Here is a 16,798-nt window from a genome sequence, read left to right on the forward strand (position 1 = left end):
ATACACTGAAACTCAGTGGAATGGTATTAGGAGAGGCCTCTGGAAAGTGGTCTGTTCTGCTCCCATAAGTGGGATTAGCTTTCTTACATCAGAAGCCCCAAAAGCAGCCTTTCCCCTTCTACCACAGGAGCACAGTGAGACCATGGTTTTCTCTGAAAGAGAGATAAGAACTTCATCAGATACCAGATCTGCTGGCACTTTGATCTTGGACTTCTCAGCTTACAGAAATAAAAAAATAAATTTCTGTTGCTTAAAAACCACCTAGTCTGTAGTACTTGGTTACAGAGCCCCAAACAGCCTAAGATAGAAAGTAAGCAGAATAGACAACTGTCCATAAAAGGAGAAATGTTAACGGCTTTTAAATATATGACAAAATCTGAGCAGATACCATACCGTGTTGAGGGACACTGTTTTGTTGGGAGAGACAGCACTGATACACTGCTGTTGAGAATATAAACTCCTGAGGTCCTCCAGGAAGGCATCTTAGCAGTATACATTAAAATTAAAAATGCACATGCCTCATAACCCGGTAACTTGTCTTGCACATACACTCATATTGGTGGAAAATGTTGTATAAACGAGACCAGTCAGTGCAATATTATTTTTAATAGCATTTAGTTGGAACTATCACCCTGAATAAGGGAACGGTGGGCTGACGATGTAGCACAGGAACTTGCAGCATTACACAGTAGTAACAAGGAATGGGAAAGGATCGCGAGGGATACTGCTGGGCAAAAAGCACAGACTGGGCACAACCTTCCTTGCACATTAGAAATAAACATTATTAGAACACCCCACAAGTAAAACTTTTCCTAGTCTTCCCCTAATATTTTTGCTTTTGAATCATATATATATATATATATATATATATATATATATATATTCCTTGTTCAAAAATAAATACATAAAAAAGAAATACCAAGGGACTTTGTTCTTGAAAGAGCTAACAGTCAGGGTCTAGGGCCAGTACACATTCCTATTCCGCTATCTCCACATACCTCTCTTGGTATTTACAGATGGCTTACCAAGTCTCTGCTGTCTCCGCTCTGATCTCCACTTATTATTCCACTGGGATTTTCAAAGCTAACTCTTTATCAGAAATGAAATGTCTACATGCTTCATTTGGGAAATGATGGGCTCACCGCAGTTTCAATTTTGGCTCCCATAATATGTCTGTTCCTTAAGTATGGCCCTACTCAGTTAATAGGAGGAGGAAGACACTAGGTGTTTAGCTCAGGGGCACAAGCGCTTGCCTGGCAAGTGTAATGTTGTGAGTTAAGATCCTCTGTACCAAAAAATAGGAGGAGACAATTAAAAATAATTGTTGGTATGGTAGAAGCAGGGAAGGCTAAAATCCATTGAAGAGAAAGAAAAACTAGACCTTTATGACTTATTAGAAAAGAGACAAGTCACAGTATTAAACAAAAATGCAGAAAGATAGATGGAGGTAGTAAGATTCACGGTTGCCAGATTGAAATTGACAGTAGGGAACACTTGGGCAAATATCTGGCACACAGCTCTTCTCATTGACTGGCTGAGCGTGCAGTTAGACACTAACTGTGAGAGTAGGCAGACCCCTTCCACTCGCTGCCAGCCTCCTCAGCAGCGCCCTGGCGCTGCCAGAGCACGATGCACAAGGGGACCGCTGAGAGCTGGCCAGCAGCCTCTTCCGGAGGAACTCTGAGCTCTCTTGGTTAGAGGCAGATGGGGCCCTGAGGGCGCACAGTTGTGCTCCCTGTAGCACGACTGTTTTATCATGTAAAATGTTTTAGAGACGTGTAAACAAAAGCCCACTGTAACATGTTAAAAAAAAGAGAGAGAAAATTTAGTAGAACTTCCACAGAATGGCTAGCTTGGAGCCTTCTGATGTGGCCTCCAAGTTAAATTATTTATGTCATGGAGGCCAAAATAATGCAACGAAGTGACCTACTATCCAGAATCGCAAACTATAACCCAGCCATAAGTCGGAGGAAACCTCATTTAAAAGAAAATTGTAAAATGCTTTTATGTGAGGATATTAACAATATTTATTAGTTTTCAAAAATATTTCTTCCAATTTGCCTTTCAATTTTATGGATGGCATTTTCTAAGAGAAATATTTCTGTTTCACAAGTATTATAATTTTATGCATTTTGCTTTCTTTGGTATATATAGTTCAACTAGTTTTTCTATAGCAGAGATTGGATAAAATTAAATTATCTTATTTTCCTTTTTCTTGCTTATTAAAAATTCTGTGTTCACTTTATTATGAATATTCATAGAGAAGACCAGTTTTTTTCTGATTCTTTTTTGTTTTTCGTTTTGCATTTGTGAGACAGGGTCTTGCTATGAAGTTCAGGCTGGCCATGAGCTCACTTTGTAGCCCAAGCTGGTCTCTTACTTGCAATGATCCTCCTGCTTCAGCTTTCTTCTGATTCTTTGAAGTAACATAAATTTCACTGTAAATGTCTACAAATATTCTCATTTTCTTTGTGTTTGCTACAGAAATATAGTGCTCAGATCTCCTTCTAAAAAGTGTCCAGTGGGAGGAAGGTAGTGGGTAATCTCACACTTTGAAACCAGAAGTTCTGGTTCTGCCTGGGCTGCTGATTGCAATCATGATGAGCAGGGGAAGGTACTAGAGCCAGTCCTGCTTGACTCTCCACAGAGCCAGTGAGTCATCTTCATCCTGGGTCTCCCCAGGCAGTAGTGAAGACTGTCTTGATGCTAGACTGTAGTGAGGAAGGGCCTTACATGACTCTCTTTCAGGACAGCCCACAGAATGTCACACCTATCTATTGTGTTGAGGTCATCTGGACATAATGTCCGTTGTGCATTGTGACTTAATAGCTTCTTCTCATGACCCTGGTACTTTTCTTTTTTCACTTTCTCAAGTATTTCCCCTGGGAAATATCTTGCACATCTGACTCTGATATTGATACTCAGAGACCTAAAGTACCATCATGGCCCTGTGTGTGTGCAGGAGGCAGTCTGGGGTTAAATACTAAGAGGGACTCTGGCAAGAATGCATTCACTGGGCCCATGGGTCTACCCTGTGCTTGTTTCTTCTGAGTGTGTAACTGGATCTACACTTGTTTCTGAGTGTGTAACTGGATTTAAAAATCAGAAGCTGCATATAGCGCTGAGTCCTTTGCCTGCAGAGTGAGCGTTATAGAGGATAAGGCTGAAACTGAAGAATTGAAACTATCCCCTCCAGCGGATGTGATGATTAATTTAGAACAGCTTCCTGCCTCAGGGATGATGACAGATATGAATGCAATCACTAAAGTTCCTGTTGATCAGGATCAGATCTCTCCAGTGCACCAGTCTGGCCTTGTAGGACCCAGATGGGTAAGCAGGAGTTACAGTATACAGCAGCAAGCTCTACCACATGGTAGCCTGGATCACTTCTGCAGAACTAGCCATGGTTTCAGTGCAAGAGCAGACTGTGAAGGCCTCAGGTACCTGTCCTCTGGTTTAGTGAATACATTCTTTTCATTCCAACCAGAAACAGTTTGTAAACACAAAGAAAAGAATAGTCCCTTGCATCTGGGCTACAGTAACTGTTGGACTGTTTACCGTACTCTGAAGAGCTGTGGAGTATCCAGACATCCCACAGATATCACACTCTTCTACTGTGCTGAGTACATCAGTAAGAAGTGGCTAGCGTGCTGGAAGCTTTGTAAGACACACACTCTCCAGGGTGCAGGAAACAAACCTTTAAAAAATTAATTGACCTACTTATTGAGTAAAATCTTTTGAAGTCCACAGTCAGAAATGTGCCCAAATATGTCCTTCAAACTAAAAAATTCATTGGTGAAGATTTATGATCTACGGCAAAAAAAAAAAAAGGAAACTGTTAGGGACTCGTAGCTTCTTAAGAGTTCTGTATGCAACAATTGCACATCTAAGACTACCGCGCTGGTCACTGAGCAAGTGACAAAGAGGGCAGCCGGCTTTGGAGGACCCCTAGCTAGGAAAAGGCAACAGAAGTGACTGTCTCTCCTGAGAGCAAGTGTGTACCACTTTCTTGAGGCCATAGTCTGGTGCCTGGTCCCAGAGCAGCAACCTCGTAAAGGGGAAATAAAACTAGTAGTAGTTTGCGAAGACATAGGCAGAGATACTATTCTTATTTTATTGTAATCTTTAAAAAATGGGGAAAATAATATTGCTGAGAAGGGGCAGGTGACATGAACAGGTTCAGGAAAATTTCCATCCATATTTTTATTAAAAGAATCACAGAGAATTGTGAGCATTTTATATAAAGACAGATTATGAGCCACACAGGAAAAGGAAAAGAGGAGGTAAGTGACTGAAGGTCTCACCATGGGCACTAGGGTAAAATCGGCACCATTCATATAACTAGCTGACCACCCTGGCTCATGTGGCTGAAAGGACACAACCTCTACATTGCTTCATTTCGAAGAAGGATGCAAGGCAGCTTAAAGGGCAAGGCAAATGTAGCCAGATCATACCATCCAAAGTAGATGAAAAGCAAAAGGCTGCCAAGAATGAGGCTAATATAAATAACAAATACCAATGTGTCCTGTTTTGGGAACCAGAGCACAAATTTTATCTCCAGTTTTTATCACCAAAAATAAATAGCCAAGTTATAGTGTCGATAAGATAGAAGCAAATGGACTGTTTAGAACAAACATAACTGCCTTATGACCAGAATGAAGTGACTGAAAGCCCACAGAAGAGCTGATTATGCAAGTCATCAACAACATTCTAACTGTCGACATGATGATGAACTTTATAGAACTTTTCTTTTTTGTACTTTAGTCTTGTTTTGAGATTTTCAACAGCTGCCATTTGGTTTGTCTAACAAAATTTTAAAGCAATTTTTTAAATCATCTTTGATGTTAGTACGAAAATTATTTTCAGTTTTAAATCCCTGTCCCTCTCCCAAAGAATGCCACATAATGTTTATTTAGAAGAAAGAAAAAACCCTTCAACTTTTAAACACTTGTGAAACAGCTGTAACAGTCTTCCTGGACCAGGGGGCTTTGCAGACTGCGTGGGCTCTCCACTAGCATGGCTTTTAAAATGTCTTGCAGTGCAGGTCAATGGCTTCAAAATCAAAAGAAATTTTAGGGGTAAGACACAAACTTTTTATCCAGTTTTAGCTCAGGTAGAGATTTCAAAGATCTGAGAAGCGATAAAAAGCAAATCACTACTATTGCATTATGATGTATTTGCCTCCACCACACCCTCAAGTAATATATTAGCTAGCTAGGGATCAGTACTGATAGCTAAAACTTCAGCTATTTTGAGGTTCTAGGAAAAAAAAGAGATTTTAATGGGCCATGAGCCGGTGTAGGAGCGACATCTTTTGGGGAAACTTAAGAATCATAGTCTAGTTTGGCCAAGAATTTTTTTTTTTTTGGCAAACTAAAATTGAATCTGTGCCTTCACACAGACAGATGGACTACTTGGTGTCCAAAGTTCTGCTCAATATAATAGTTTTAATTAATTTGTCTGGAAAATGTTTAAAGAAGCATAACTGAAGATAGTAGCCATTGGGAAAATTTGTCCCCTCCCCTCAATTCCCAAAAAGCAACCGTAGAAAGCCCAGCTTTGAAGCCCTGGTTTCCTGCTGTTCTTCAAAAACAAATTATCTGTGTAATGTACGGTCAGTCAGGTATCTAAAGGAAGTGACTGCCTGCATAGAATTATGAGCCAATTGAAATTTAGAAAGCACCTTGGTATTTTTAGACTATAAGAACCTCTTGTATACTTAGTACATATTCTGCCAAGTACTCATATTTTAAAACTTCCCAGGTTGTATTTTTTGAATTTTTTGGCACATTGTACGTAATTCTGTAATTTCCATGTAATAGAATGTAGCAATCCATGCTTTACCTTTAGATTTATACTTCATGGTTTATTTCTTATGTAGAGATGAATTATGTACTTAACATTTCCTACTATTTATTTTGCATTTCTCCAAACCCATTCATCATTTTACATTTTTTTTTGGTACAGACAATAAGAATGGGAATTTAGGCTTTCCCATTCCCTAGTTAAATAATTATCCTAGTACTATTTAAAGAATATTTTTATTTTTCCTCAATAATGTAAAATGAAACTGTTACTTTATTCTAATCTTTTTAAATGTTTCCATGCTTTCTGTTTGGTTAACCTATATATTCTTTTTTTAATTCTATTTTTTTTTGTCTTTTTCATTTTTATCGGTACCAGGGATCGAACTCATGACCGCCTGCTTGCAAGGTAGGTGCTTATGCCACTGAGCTAAATCCCCAGCCCCCAACCTATATATTCTTGTATCCATTCCATGCTGATATAACTGTAACTTAATAATGCATCTAAATATCCAATTGTGTAAATCCCACCACTCCCTTGCTTTCTTTAATATTTGTCCTTAATATTTTTGCCTAAATATTAACTCTTTATAATTCCACTTTAAATTTTATAATTTCTGAGAAAACATTTGTGCTTCATTTGTTTGTTTGTCTGATACAGGGTCTCTTTAAGGAGTCCAGGCTGGCCTTGTGCTCACTGTGTAGTCCAGGCTAGCCTCAAACTTGTGGTGATTCTCCTGTCTGGCCTCTCAAGTGCTTACAGGTGTGCATCACTATGGTAGGTTCCCAGTGACTTATTTTGTATATGGATATGTTTTGGAAGTGCAGGACCTTTTAAACTTCAACAAAATGTTTTCCGTAACTTTTTGTCTCCAAAACAAAGTGCCCTGAGGTAGGGATGAGATGGAAGGAGGCAAAAAAAAAACGTCATATGTCTTAGTGCTACTTTATAGTTGTCCTCTGTATCCATAATGGCTCACTAATTGCATGTAAATTACCCTTACCCAGTAAACAAACCAACCACTGCTACTCTAATCAGATCCTATAGTCTCACAAAGGAAGGTATATTCTTTCTTTGATCCTATAATAAAACAAAGCAAATACTGGCTTAATTCCAAAAAATAAAAATAAAAAATAAGTAGAGTATCAAGTACCTACTGGGGATTATCATAATTACACAAAGATTATTGAAAAAAAAGATCCACCACACCCCTTCCACTGGCTTATGTGCCAATGCCAGCTGGCGGGTCACTGCCTTTATTCCCTGCCCTAAGCTGCTGCTGACCTGTACACATCAACACCAGTACAGAGAACATGCACTCCGCATCCCTGTCACACCATCATCAACAACAGCACCAAAAACTACAGGGAGATTACATTACAATGTCCACCTGGAACCAAAAGTGGCCTGCCAAACACCACTCAAAATACAGCTCAGGAAAAAGCCTTTCACTCCACAAGCCATTCCTTAAAAGTAATAGAGGCAACAAATCCATCCAGTGCACAGAATTGACATGGGGACACAAGAAGTACGAAATATCAGGATAACATGACTCCTTCCAAGGAACACAATACATCTTTAGCAACAGACCCCAAAGAGAGGGTACTAACGAAATTGCTTGACTAGAAATTGAAAAGAATGATTATAAGGATTCTCAGTGAGACACAAGAGAATACAGACAGTTCAATGAAATTTAGAAAACCATAATACAAATAAGAAATTTAGTACAATAAATAGAAAAAGAACCAACCAGATCTTGGAAGTGAAGGACTCAGTAAGTCAAATAAAAAAGTACAGTTGAAAGCCTCCACAGTAAACTAATTAAAGTAGAACAAAGAATATCAGAATTTGAAAACAGAGGTCTCTGGGAATTTCTAGTCAGAAAAAAAAAAAAAACCCCAAACAAACAAAAAAAAACATAAATAAAAGAAAAAATAAGAATGGAGACAACCTGTTGTGGTTTAAATATCCCTCCAAAGCCTCAGGGAGTCATGGGAAGTGGGTCTTTCTACGGCAGCTGAGTCTAGTATTTGTGATTGGTTCATCCTCTAGCACTGGGATTGGCAGTGCAAGTGCTGCTCCTATGGGAGGGGGTGCAGTCGGCTTACAGTGTAAGGGAAGGAAGAAGGCACGCTTTTCCCCTTTGGCCCTTTTCGGTTTTAGCGCTTCTGGCAGCCACGGACTGTTGCCTCTTATCCACACCACCCAGCCTTGGAGCACGCTGAGCATGAATTGAGACCTCTGTAAACTGCAAACTTCCCTGATTTTGAGGGTAGAGCATTTTGTCCCAGCAACCAGAGAAAAGTAACCTCTGAAAATTACAAAGATACCATTAAAACACCAAACGTTTGGATTTTGGGAGTTCCCAAAGATAATAAGAAAAGGCATAAAAAACCTTCAACAATATAATATCTGGAAACTTTCCCAATTATGGGAAAGACAGTGGTTCATTTTCAGAAATCTGAAGTAGACTTATGCAGAAGTGACTCTCAGTGCAGAATATCATAGAGATAAAGAGAAATATTTTCCAAAACAAGCAAAACTGAGTGACCTTATTACCACCAGAAAAAAACTTTATAAGATATTTAACACAAACCTACATTTAGAAGTCAAAGAAAGATAGCTACCATCATGAACACACAAAAATATAAATCCATTAAAAGAGACACACAAAGGAAAATCAAACTCTTAACATATAGTAAACCACCAACTACAAAGATGAATAAGAAAAAATAACAAAGGACATTTAAAACAACAAGAAGAAAATTACAAAAGAACCTTGAATGTAAATGTTCTTCAGCTAAAATATACAGTCTGAGTGTGTGGATTAGAAAAATAAGACCCAGTGATAAACTATCTATTAGAAAGTCACCTCACCAGTAAAGACACACATTGTTATAATAAAATATATTAAAAACGAGGCCTTGTTACTTATACATATTAATTATATGTTTCATATATGGCCAAAGACAATTGTGCTTCACTCAAGAAAACAAGGGATGGCATAGAGGAAACCCTTGCAGCCATAAGCATAAGCAAGGACTTCCTGAACAGTTTCTTGTAGCACAAGAAATAAGGTCGAGAATCAACAGATGGATTACATCAAATTAAAAAAGCTTCTGTACAGCACAGCAAACAATCAACAAATACACATAGGTAATACACCGAATGCAATAAAATTTTTGCCAGCTAAACTTTTTACAGCAATTTAGGGTAGACATACAACACGCAAAAACCTATGGAACACAGCAAAGGCAGTACTAAAACAGAAGTTCATTCATAGCAATAAGTATTTTTGCAAAAGAAACAAATATCAAATTAGCACACTAATAGTAAAAGTCTAATGTCTAAATTAAAAAACTCAAAAAATTCACCACTAAAAAACAAATGAACAAATCAAAAAATAGACAAATGAACTGAATGGATATTTCTCAAGAGAAGAAATACAAATGGTCAATTTAGCCATGTGGGAAATGTAAATCAAAACATTCCTGAGATTCCATCTTAGCCCAATCTGATAACTATTATCAAGAAGACAAAAACCAGCAAATGTTCACAGGGATCTGGTAACTAAGGGACAGTTCTATGTTACTGATGTGAATGTATTCTACCACAGCTACTGTGGAAATCAATGTGCAGATTCCTTAAAAAACCAGAAACAGAAGTTTCACTTGACTCAGCTATATCTCTCTCAGGAATATTCCTAAAAGAATGAAGGACATTATATCATAGGGATATTTGTATACGTATACTTAGAGCAGCTCAACTCATAGCTAATTCTGGAAATAAATCTCCATCAATAGACAAATAGGTAAATAAAATGTGGTAATATACATAACAATGTTATTCAACCATAAAGAAGAAAGAGATCATGCCATTTGCAGGAAAATGAATGGAGCTAGAGAACATAATGTTAAGTGAAATAACATGGACATAGAAAGTTAAACATCACATGATTTCTCTTATATGAGACATCTAAATTATCAATGAATTTAGAGTAAAATAAAGGAGAGATGATAGAAAATAGGAAGACACATGCTTGGAGAGGGAGAGAGGGAGAAGAGAGAGGGAGAAGAAAGAGGTAAAAGAATCAAAACTGATAAAGAATGTACATATATATGTGTAAATATAAGAATATACATATACAAATATACACAACTTCCCAAACAAATATAGCTATTATGTATCACAAGGAGGACAATAAAAGTCAGGCAACAAGGTAGACATGCTTTCTACAGTAATCAGTGGATCATCAGGAAACTATGAAGGAAAATTAGAAAATTTCTTACAACAAATGAGGATAGAAACACAACATGCCAACATCTTTGGAATACAGCAAGGCAATAGTAAGAAGGGTGTTCATAGCAGTAAGCGCTTTCATAAAGAAAACAAGTACTTAGATAGCCAAATGGTGAAGTCATGAATAATCCAACCTCCAAGTAAGTAGAGAAAGGAAACAGCAAAGGTCAGAACAGAAACAGAGGCAACAGAGGCACATATGTAATAGACATATATGGAAAATGAAATTAAGATTTGTGTTTTGGAAACAACCAAGGATTGATAAAACTTTAGCTGGAATAAGAAAAAAAAAAAGACCTAAATAAATAAAATCAAAGGTGAAAAAGGAGGTATTAAAACTGATACCACAGTTCTACAAAGAATCACTAGGATCTTTTATGAACAACGATATGCTCATGAATTGGAAAACCTGGAAGAAACGGGTAAATTTCGTGACACAAGAGCACCACAGCTGAACAACTAAGAAATAAAAAACCTCAACAGATAATAACACACAAGAATGAACAAAGTTGAATGAACTCAAACTAAATCAGTATCAAAAAGTCTCCCAACAACAACAACAACAAGCCCCGGACTGGATGGCTTCACTGTGAAATTTTGCCAAACATTTAAAGAATGCCAGTTCTTCTTAAATAGTTTCAAAAGCTGAAAGGGAGAGACCTCTTCCAAACTTATTCTACAAGATCAGCATTACTGTGATACAAAACAAAAAAGGAAAATTATACACCAGGATCTTGGGTAAACATAGACACAAAAATGCTCAACAAATAGCTAAACAAATCCAATAACAACAAAAAGATCATTTACTATGATCAAGTGGGGTTTATCCCAAGGATGAAAGATGGTTTATTATACACAAATCAATTTATAACATTAACAGAATGGTGGATAAAAGCATATCACCCCAACAGTTGCAAAAAAACCCCTGATAATGTTAAAGTTCCTTTCATGGCAAAAACTTGGAACAAATTAGGTATTCAAGGAACGTTAACTCAACGTTATTGGTTGAAGCATATTTATGAAAAACCACAAACCAATATTGTAAATGGAAAAAGCTGAAAATATTTTCTTTAAGAACTGGTACCGGGCAAAAAATAGCTACTCTCACCGCTCTGATTTCAGTATGACTCCAGAAATATTAACTAAAGGAGTTAAACAACAGAAAGTAATAAAATACGTGTGAGTGAAAAGAAGGAAAGCAAATCATCTGTTTCCACATCAGACACTCCTGTATTTAGAAGAATTTAAGGACTCCACCAAAAGAACCGATGAACAAATTCAGAAAAGTTGCAGGATAGACAATCAAGATGTAAAAATCAGTAGCATCTTTCTTTCTTTCTTTCTTTTCTTTTTCTTCTTTTTTTGTGGTACTGGGGATTGAACTCATGACCTTGTACTTGCAGGCAGGCGTTTATGCCACTGAGCTAAATCCCCAGCCCCAGTAGCATTTTTCATACACCAATAATTAACTTGCTGAGAAAGAAGTCTCAAACGCAATGCCAACAGGAAGATAAAATAACAAACTCCTAAGAATAAATTTAAAAGAGGAAATGAACAATCTCTAACTACAAGAAAAATGTAAATACTTTGATGACAGAAATTGAAGAGGATGAACACATGAATGGAAAGATACCCTCCACATGTTCTAGAGGAAGAATATTATTAGAATTTCAAAATTTAAACAGTGATCTACAGACTCACTACAATTCCTGTAAAAACACCTATGACTTTCTTCATAGGACTACAAAAATAATCCTAAGATTTTTATGACAGCAACATGATTCTAAAAAGCCAAGATAATCTTGAGCAAAAAGTAAAAATGTATAGGCAACAGAGCACCTGATGCGAAGACATACTGCAAAGGTATTATAACCAAAACTGCTGGGACTGGCACACTGACCAATGGAGCATTCATGTTTAGAGCACATTCATATTCAGAGAACCATGATTTATAATAACTAAATCTTGGAACTGGCCTATATGTTCAACTAATGATTGAAGAAAACATATTTACACACAATGGAGCATTATTCTACCATAAAGACAAGCTTGAGGCATATATAGGTAAATGGATGTACCTTTACATCATAATATTAAGTGAAATAAGACACACAAGCTTAAATATTGAATGGTTTCTCTTATACAAAAAGCTAAAAAGAAGATAAAGAAAGATAAAAAGGAAGCAGAGAGCTTTGATCAGATGGATGGGTGAACAAGAGATGGAGATGAAGAGATGGGAAAAACTGAAGAAAACAATGAAAATCAATTTTGCAAATGTGAAGGGGACCAAGAATTGAAAGGAGCAGGAGGGAGAAGAATAAGTGATGAAAATAAAAAATAAAGATGTGTTCTGTCCCTGTGCTAACTCCCCATAATGAATGCAATCATTATGCACTGCTGACATGTACTAATAAAAATAGCAATAAAAACGTTAGATTTAGGCAGTTAAGAAAGAAAAGAACAAAGGAATCAGAGGAAAGAATAACATAGTATGTGGTGAAGTGGAATTCATTAAGAAGAGACTGATAATGTAAAGAGCTTTTGACCATCAGTTAAGATTTTTTTTTTGTCAAGAGATTAAAATAGTTAAATAATCCATGTGATGGGAGATTGATTGTGTCAATTTGAGCAAGAAATGCTCAACTAGATTGGCTCAGCATGGTTCTGGCTATGGAGGGCCCACACTAGGGAGGGCTGTGGCCAGAATGATGTAAAAGGGAAACAAAGAAAAGGTCTGCTTCTGTTTCATCAGGGGAGCTCCGGTCTTCGCTTTCATCTTGGCCCTCATCTGACTTCCAGCGTCCTGACAGGGACTCACATGGGACACTGCACTGAGCGCCAGGCCTTCGCCTGCATCTCAGTGCGCAGAGGGTCCTTCTGCACTCTTCCACACCTCTGTGGGCAGCCACTGTAAGCCAATCTTGTACATTCTTACATATCCGTATACCTTGCATTAAATCTGCTTCTCTAGTAAGCAATGACTGATACAATCTATTTTTGATAGTTGTGAAATTTTTTTAAAGAACTTGTATTTATGTGAAAATAGATTTTTCAACAATTTTCACTATTAGAAAGCTCCTTGAAACATGTACTAAATATTACCAGTTATCAGCGATGTATAAGTGCATATAAATAATTGAAATAAAAATAATTATCTTTAAGCATGAAGATTTTTATCTACAGGTGATACAAAACTTCTAAGAAATCATAAATTTCCTTTCAAAATGTTAATCTATCTTATTTTTGTTTTCCAGAATGGTATTTTTAAAACTAGGTTGTAAATAAGAATAAAATGTAGTAAATTATTTCTAATTTGTTTTATAGTTTCAACTCATTTGAAAAAGGCTCTTGTTTATACTACTTTATATATCTACTTTTAAGAAAAATTTTCATTTCTAATTCCTATTATATAAGACACTAGAAGGAATTTTATTTATAGTAAATAAATATACCTTTAAAGGGCTCTTCAAATTGAGCATCTTAAGTTTTCATCAGTCTTCAAAACTACTGTAAAATAATCAATTGTAATACCTACAACTTTTGGGATAATTATCAATATAAATTCTTCAGTAGCAACCCAAATTACTTTTTTTTTTTTCCAACAAGGGAAGCTGTAACTGTACTTTTTGAAAGATGAAATTGATAGCACATTAGCAATTTAATATTAACATAAAAACCCCAATTTGTTTCTCCAACACTTGCTAAACTAATACAAGTCCAAAGCCACAAACTCTCTTGATACAATGGCCCTCATTTAGTGTCTAATAAATGAGACTCTGATCTGAATCCTGTAGCATCTGCCTATCCACTCATCCATCTTTATGGGTTTACAATGTAATAAAAAATAAATATGACTTAACTCAGAGGCACAATAAGTGGTTTTGGGTGTGCTTCTGCTAGTGACCCATAAATATGGGAAGGGTAGCCACAGGAAAGAGGAAAGGATGCAGGCAGAACTGAGTCAAGCAAGTGCCTTTTACAGCCAGATGGCTGATTTCTGAATGTGATTTCTATTACAGAAAATCTGAGTTTAGAGAACTCCTGTGCCTTTTCTTCAAATTTAGTGTATCTAAATATTCTGTTTAGCATCTTAAATAATCATACAATTGAGTAGAAGAAGTGGTCAGTATCTAAATCAGTGAAGGAAAAAATTAATAACACATTTATTACCCATATTGTCACTGTGGCAAGTTCCACAGTAGCCACTTACGCATAGTCATTAATCATGTATTTTAATTAGATATAGTGATCTAAAAAGTTTTGCATATTAAACAAGAACATGTGATTGAAGAAATAGGCCTTGCCAATTAAGTTTTAGGTTAGAGCTCAAACAGGAGAGAAACATTTGTGTATTCGCTTAGGCATCACTTCTGGAAGACGTTAAGTGTTTCCAAAACACAGGGAGATGCTGGTCATCTTTCTTTTTCAGTTGTTTCATCACGAAGAATCTTTTTTCAGGTGATAAAACTCCCAAGCTAAATTAAATTGCACTCTAATCACTGGCAAGATACATGAACAAGAATAATGTGATCACAGTACTTGGAAGTGTTTGATTTATAACTATACTATTCTCTACTTATAAGACTGCAGTCTATGAGGCAAGGCAATGAATCATTACAATTGTCTAACTGGGAAACACCAAAGGAGTAAGGGCAGACAAAGAGATGAAGGGAAATAACACACATTTCTGCCCATGAAACATTCTCAATGAATGGGAATATTGTTAGTGGCACACAAATCCAGTGTTCCAGAAATTATATTAAAATTTTTAAATCTTCAAATAAAACTACAAATAGACTGTCATGCTTAAAGTTCATGAGTAGAAGGCAGATTATGCACCGAAACACTGGTATTTAAATTATTCCTTATTCAGCAAAAACTTAATGATCTACCTTTACATATTAAGAGTTTGGAAAAGCAAATTTAAGTTAAGAAAATAATTAGAAATTTAAACCCATCATTAATGGAACCAGTTTAAAAAAACACAATTGTTTAATTGACACTTTGCTAATACAAAAATAAGCATCCACAGAATGTTTATTTACTGTTTAAATTATTTCATATTTTTACATACTGTGAACAGAAAATATAGTTTACCCCACACATAGTAAAAAGAAATAAGTGCAATCTTTCAAACATTAAAAATCATAATCAAATCTGTACAACAGATAAATAAATGTATGCTCTAACAGTTAGCTTATAAAAAAACATGTATTGCCCAAAGTCATCAGTTTACTTAAAACTCTACATTTCAATCATAACAACTTGTCTCTTAACTACACTGCACATGTTTAGACTGATAAATACTTTTTAAAAATAGGAGGGGATAATAGGAAATACCAAAATATCTATAAAGAGTTTTCCAAACATTGGAAATAATATACAAAAATTAATTAGGGAGGCATATTACATGGGTCCACAGGGTAACCAGCGTCACACTGGCATAGCTTACAGAAAACAACAGAAAAATGTTTGGATTGGAAAGAAAATTTGGCCATTTTATAAAAAGAAACAATAACATTAATAATGACAAAACCCTGACATGGAGACTTAAAACATCTCTACGAGAGGAAAAGTGAACAAAGATTTAGGCTTATATTTCTGAAAAACCAGTTAGGACAAAAAATCATGTCAGGAAATATAACATTACCACATGAGTATATATAAATTAAAGGCATATTGTTTATCATTTCACATCATTGCACATATGCTAAGAAAGCAATACTGTAAGTCATTCTTGATTAAAGTATTTTCAGTGAAGTAGGAAGTTTCACGATGAATACAGGTGCAGACTTGTATTACTACAAATTTAGTTAATATCAAAACACTCAGCAGTGTCACTAGGCTGACTAAAGTATCTATAGTCCTTATTGGAAAAGTAATCATTTCCCTGCCTTCATATGTTAACTTAAAATCATTTATAAATGGTAATATACAGTAGAAAAGACTTCACATGCAGTCCTATATGATGCATTCTGATTCATCATTTTTTAAAGTATTTCACATTGGATATGTACACTGCCAATATATACAACCAAACACGTTCAACAGACATCACTAAACTGTCCTCTTGCCACACATTTATATTTACATAAACATTTATATCTCCAGATAATTGTTTTTCTTCCTTTAGGCAAACACAAAGTAAGCCTGAAAAGTTTAAGTTCTTTTAGGATTTTAGCAACTTAATGTCTTGACTTATCTTGAATGGATGATAAGACAAGTAGTCCACAAAAAAATGCAGCTATACATGCCAACCTTCTCAAGAGAGATGAGTTATCTTTAGGAATAAAAATCAGCGCCAGATCATTAGTGATCTGAGAAATCTCATGTGCCACGCAGACGAAGATGAAGGTGCTGATGATGATGTTGAGCACGGGGTTTCCAGGGATGAGCACCAAGATCCCCCTTGTGTCTGCGGCCAGCCATATGTGATACTGGCAAATGAACAACTGGGAAAAACAAGCACTTGAAGTTAGGTATGTGCAGAGAGTCTATTACAAGTCACAATTTTCCTATTTAGGTACCTGACAGCACAGTAACATTTTCCAAAACCATCTGATTTTGTCTCACTCTTGGCCCTGAAAAGTACACTGCAGAATTTACTCCTTAGAACTCATATCTTTATTCAGTTGCTCTTACAAATGAGGCCAAAGAAAGTAAAAAGTCTGATTTGAGAACTCAATGAAAAATT

The 16,798-nt window shown here is 36.1% G+C and overlaps 1 protein-coding gene across 1 annotated transcript in view; it reads right to left on the minus strand.

Moving 5' to 3' along the window:
• Nucleotides 1–15,123: 15,123 nt before the first annotated feature.
• The window catches only part of Casd1 (CAS1 domain containing 1), a 42,659-nt gene continuing 40,984 nt past the window's right edge, over nt 15,124–16,798 (minus strand). The window contains exon 18 of the mRNA XM_063242638.1: nt 15,124–16,556. Within this exon, the coding sequence (XP_063098708.1) occupies nt 16,290–16,556 (267 nt within the window). The 3' untranslated portion in view covers nt 15,124–16,289. The remainder of the gene's footprint in view (nt 16,557–16,798) is intronic.

The sequence above is a fragment of the Cavia porcellus genome, unplaced genomic scaffold (assembly GCF_034190915.1).
Source record: "Cavia porcellus strain 051 isolate PalLab524CR breed Dunkin Hartley unplaced genomic scaffold, mCavPor4.1 scaffold_2, whole genome shotgun sequence".
NCBI lineage: Eukaryota > Metazoa > Chordata > Mammalia > Rodentia > Caviidae > Cavia > Cavia porcellus.